The 5,393-nt window shown below is 44.0% G+C and overlaps 1 protein-coding gene across 1 annotated transcript in view; it reads right to left on the minus strand.

Moving 5' to 3' along the window:
- The window catches only part of LOC102468724 (interferon omega-1), a 1,339-nt gene extending 785 nt beyond the window's left edge, over nucleotides 1–554 (minus strand). Inside the window, exon 1 of the mRNA XM_006167021.1 lies at nucleotides 4–554. Within this exon, the coding sequence (XP_006167083.1) occupies nucleotides 4–554 (551 nt within the window). The remainder of the gene's footprint in view (nucleotides 1–3) is intronic.
- Between the last annotated feature and the right edge of the window lie 4,839 nt (nucleotides 555–5,393).

Below are 5,393 nucleotides of genomic sequence, written 5' to 3' on the forward strand. Positions count from 1 at the left end.
AACCTTTCGTACAACTTGGATGACGCAGACAAGGATCTCAGGATTTCTGATCGGACAATTTCCCAGGCACAGTCACTGTAGTTCTTCTCCTTCAGGTAGAGCTGGAGGCCCTGGAAGTACCCCTTCAAGGCCAGTAGAGAGCTCTCAGGGGCCAGGGCAGATGGTTCCTCTACCACCCCCTGCACCAAGCAGGCCTCCAGATCTTCCAGCTGCCGATGAAGTCCAGAGTGCAGTTGGTCCAGGAGGGTTGTGTTCCAGGCGGCAGAAGAGGCCTCTGAGACGAAGAGGTTGAAGGTCTGCTGCAGCATCTCGTGGAGGACTGACACGGCCTGGGCCTCCTGCAACTGCCTGTCCTCCACCACGTGCCGGGGAAAGCCAAAGTCTCTTCTGTCCTTCAGACACAAGATGAGGGAGATCCTCCTCATTTGTCCCAGAAGCACCAGGGTCTTCCTGCTAAGCTGGCCAGGGTTCTGAGGCAGGTCACAGCCCAGAGACTCCAGAGGGCCAAAACTGCACAGCACCAGGGCTGTCAGGACAGGGAGCAGGAGGGCCATGGCAGGTGAGGATGCTGCTGTCTTGGCTGAGCTGGGTGTGGGTGAACAGTGAACCTGGTTCTCTGTGTTCGTGCTTTCTATGCATGGCTTTTAATAGAGAGGCACAGTAGTTTCATTTTCTGAACATCTCTCTACAATTTTGTTTCCATTTTTTGTTTCATTTACTTATTTTCTATCTGGCCTAAGAAGATGTCATCAACCTAAGCAAGTAATTCTGCAATAGAAGTTTAATTTTTCCAGTGAACTTCTGATTGGCCAACCCAAATAAATATTTATAAATAAATGTATTTGTGCTAAAGATAAAAGTGTATGTAAGTGTGTAGCCATGTACACATGCAAAAATACACATTTTAAATCTATAATACACATATTATAGATTTTTTCATAAGCTCTATCCAGGAACAAAAGTTTTAACCCTGACCCCAGCTTCCATTTTTACATTCTTTACTGAGGACAGGCTCCCTCAGCCCTATGGGTTCCTGTCTTTGGTTAGGGATTTACCAGATCACATTCAATAAACTGCTTAGAGTTAATAACTGGATTTTGTTCACTGTTTTTCAAAGACTGATGCTTATCAGTGAGTGAATTTCTCTCTCTTCTAAAATGCATTCATGAAGGTCCATGCTTCACTGGGCCATAAGGTCATGATTAATATAAACTTCTTTCTACCATTTTTGGGTTTTTAGAATTATTTATTTAATTTTATTCATTCATTTATTTTCATTTGACCAGAGAGAGACACAGGGAGAGAGAGAGAAAGTGAGTGAGAGAAAGTAAGAAAGCAAGCCATGAGGTCCAGAACACAAACTGTGGTGGCCCATGTGGGAGTGTCTAGTGCCTTTGCCACCATGCTACCTGTTGGCCCCCTCTTCTACCATTTTCTTACTGAAATCTATAGTACTCTCCTGGTGTGGGAATACTCCTAGAAGCAATTCTGGTTCTTCGCAGGTTCATATGAGTATAGAGATCCTAATTCCAAAGTAATTTTATTTCCTCGGCACCATCTCACTCGTCAGGTAATTGTTACATTAGTGACACCTTCTCCCGTAGAGTGACAGCATCCTCAACCTAAACTTTCTGGCTCACTCCCTGAAAACTGGCCCACCACACCCTGATGACTTTAGAACTCTTTTACTTTGGAGGGGCTTATTTCTTTGTTACCAAAATTATAAATCTTCTAAGAAACATACTCTTGACCCTGGAGTGTTGTTGAGGGACCTAAGGTCTCATGATGACCTCCTCATCCAGTGCATGACCCCAGAATCCCAAAGTGTCAACAGCCCTCGGATACTGATAGCAAAAGCTGGTTTTGTCTAAGTAGGTGCAAGGATTATACAATTGCAATCATTTTGCCTTCAGTAGTAAAATATTTATCGTTTAGTCAGATGCAGTTCTTATTGATCAGTACATTTACTAAAACTATAGGGAACCAGCAGTTAGCATAATGGCTATGTCGCTGGACTCCCACGTAGTCGACCGCGGTTCGTGTCCCGGACCCGGTGGCTTAAAACTCACGCCGGGCGCGTGTGCGTGCATGCCCAAGATCCCGAGAGGAGAATGGAGGAGAAGGGATTGCGGCGTGACCATCCCCCCTGGGGGGTGATTTCTCACTTTCTGTCTCTGTGTCTCTCTCTGTCTGTCTGGCGAGCGCACACGCCCTACAGTGAAAATCTCTCAAAAAAAAAAAAACAAAAAACTATTGAACATATGTTATGCTCAAAGTTTTTGAAGTAGGCACAGGGAATCACATGATGTCATCTTTCATCAGAAGCTTACATTAGACAAAATAATGACTTTTTACTTGTTCTTCTACTCAGTGTCATTCTATTGGGCTTCTTGTCTCTGTCTTCCTCTTACAGTGCAGGGTAGCAAGACCCAGCCTATTCTGTCAGAGAAATACCCTTTGTTTTGTACTTGTTTGCAACTTTTTATTTTACATTTTTGTACTTTTTTCACATGGTGGTTTATGGGGCAAGGTTGTCTCACCGCCTGTGCATCACATTCTCAGTCATGACGAAATGATACAAGTAAAGGGAAGTAAGAGAAAAGGGAAGTAAAGGGAAGTAAGGGAAAAGCAAAAGGGCCACACCATTTTCCTCTATAATTTTCACAACTTCACAATTTTGGTTTCTTATTTTAACTTTCCTAGAAAGCAAAATTTGACAGTTGTTGGTGGGCACAAAGAAAACAAAAGTAAATCAGAACATTATGAATATAGAAAGGGGAATTGACTTTCTGCTAACAAAAAGGCAAAGTGGGGACCAGCAGATGGCATAACGGTTACGTCGCTGGACTCCCACATAGTTAACCATGGTCTGAGTTCCAGATCCGGTGGCTTAAAACTCACACTGGGGGCATGTGCGTGCGCCCCCAAAATCCCAAGAGGAGAATGGAGGAGAAGGGTTGCAGTGTGACCATCAAGCACAGGGAGACAAGTGAATGGGTACTTTTTCCAGGGACTCAGACAAGAGTGAGTTCTGGATTAATCAACAGCCTCAGCTTCACAGTACTAGCACCCGACTTTGCTTTCTTTTACTCCACATATTATCAGAGACATACCAACACCAGCTCACTGGAGCCTGCCATAGTTCCTAGTTGCTGAAACACTAACGCTTCCTGGCAAAATAATGGCTATAACCCTCCTGAGCACTCTTCCTAGTTAATCATTCACTCTGGCAATAAAAAGACTGTCTTGAGAAACCTAGAATTAAAAGAAAGAGAAATCGATGCTCCCAAATGATTCTGTTGTTAATCTGGATAATAATAATTATTGTGATAATTATTGTGATTTTTAAAATTACAAAATAACACTGAATTTTATTGCATTCTAATAATGGACCACCTCTACTTCCAGCCAGCCAGGATCACCCAGTGAGCATGCCTGGCTTTTATAGGAAGACCTTGGATCTTGAACTAGGAACTCTTCCATGTAGCCTGAGTATTACCACTGTGCTGCCACATTCAATTTTTCTAGCCTTGTCCTATGAAAATATTATAAAATAAAGCTGCAAAATTGAAATAAATATGCTATTAAAATCAATCTTAACTGAAAAATGTATAGGAGTATTACTTTCTCAATTGTAAGTAAAGGATGTCCTTTGCTTGTTTATTTTTGGACCCTAATTAACTCTCAGGAAGGGTTTCGAACCCTAATGTGGCTACTCAGATGCATGTTGATGCATCAGCTGGAAAGAAAAGGAAGGGTATTGCATTACCAATGTCCTATTTTTGATTAAGCTAAATTCATGAATATTGACAAAGATCTTTGCTGACATTAGAAACTGTGATAGTAACATGTGACTAGTAACATGTACATTAGGTGTATTTGTCCTGCTGCAAAAGGTCTGTCCCATCTATAGCCAAATATACCTATGTACCTGCCTGTGTCCCTTCTGTTCATGTGTGGTTTCTTTTCCTTTTCTTTTTAAAAGCATATGCATCATACCAGAATACAAGCAATTCCCTGGATTGCATTGGCCCCATGAATAATTTTCCCTGCACCGTGATGGCTTGTGGGCCCTGGTGAGAAAACACGAGATTTCAGTGGGCACCAGAATAACCTTCCTCTTTTCAGTACTCTGCAAGCTGCCATGCTGGGACCTGATGCTGGCCACAGGTCCATGGAGAGCTCTGCACTCACAGAAACCACTTCCATCTTCTCTCCCTCTCATCTGAACAGCTGACTCACCGCTGCCCACTTGCATCCACCCACTGCCTAAGGGCCTGCCGCTGTTCCAATCACGGTTTTCAGCATCTCTGTTTCCTTCCAAGTTCTCAAGTGCTGCTAGCTCTTTCAACTGTTTCACATTTCATGATGTGCACTTTGTTTTTTTCAAGAAAACCGGAGTCCTGTGCCTGGTGTGGTTTTTCTCCTTGGAATCAGCACATAAAAGCATCTAATCAGAGGCGCAGAGAAGGCCTGGATTCTTTTCCAGCTCTTTGGGGGCAGACGTGTGGGCAAGGCTCTCTCTGGGTCCATTGGAACATCCTTGACCTCTGCAGTGTGGAGTTTGCCAGGCAAGACGGTTGAGGTGTGGCATGTTCACACTCTCACTCCCTGGCTCATGAAGCCCAGCTGTCTCCAGTCAGTGCTGCAGCGTGATCGCCTGTTATTGCTCCAGGGGAACCAGGGCGAACACTCAGTCTCACAAACCCTCAGTTGTGCTGCCCAGAGACCTGTGCTGTGTAGGCTGTGAAGGCACCCATCAGTGCCAGCTCTGCCAGCTCCTCACCTGAGTTCTCCAATACTTTTGAATGTGCACAAATTAACTTCTGAATAGAATCAGGATTTGGGTACAGAGTTTTTTCAGGGTAAGATAAATATAGGGATTCACTACAAAATCATACCATTTTTACTCAAGAAGATAAAATGACAACTAATACAAACATTTTAAAATTATATTAAGAAATAAGGGGCCTGGGAACCAGCAGTTAGCATAATGGCTATGTCGCTGGAGTCCCATGTAGTCGACCGCGGTTCGCATCCCAGACCCGGTGGCTTAGAACTCACGCCGGGTGCGTGTGCGTGCCCAAGATCCCAAGAGGAGAATGTAGGAGAAGGGATTGCGGCATGGCCATCCCCCCTGGGGGATGATTTCTCGCTTTCTATCTCTCTGTCTCTCTCTGTCTGCCTGGCGAGCACACATGCCCTATAGCAAAAACCTCTCAAAAAAAAAAAAAAGAAAGAAAAATAAATAAATAAAAAATAAGGGGCTTGTGTGGTACAGTGTGGTAAGACGTGAGACTCTGCAAGGCTGACCCACGTGGGAAGGTTCTGGGGTTTGTGTTCTGAGACTTCTCTGAGTATGCTGGGCACTGGTGTGCTCCTGATAAGGACTG

This window comes from Tupaia chinensis, unplaced genomic scaffold, assembly GCF_000334495.1.
Source record: "Tupaia chinensis unplaced genomic scaffold, TupChi_1.0 Scaffold144450_1, whole genome shotgun sequence".
NCBI classification, from domain to species: domain Eukaryota; kingdom Metazoa; phylum Chordata; class Mammalia; order Scandentia; family Tupaiidae; genus Tupaia; species Tupaia belangeri.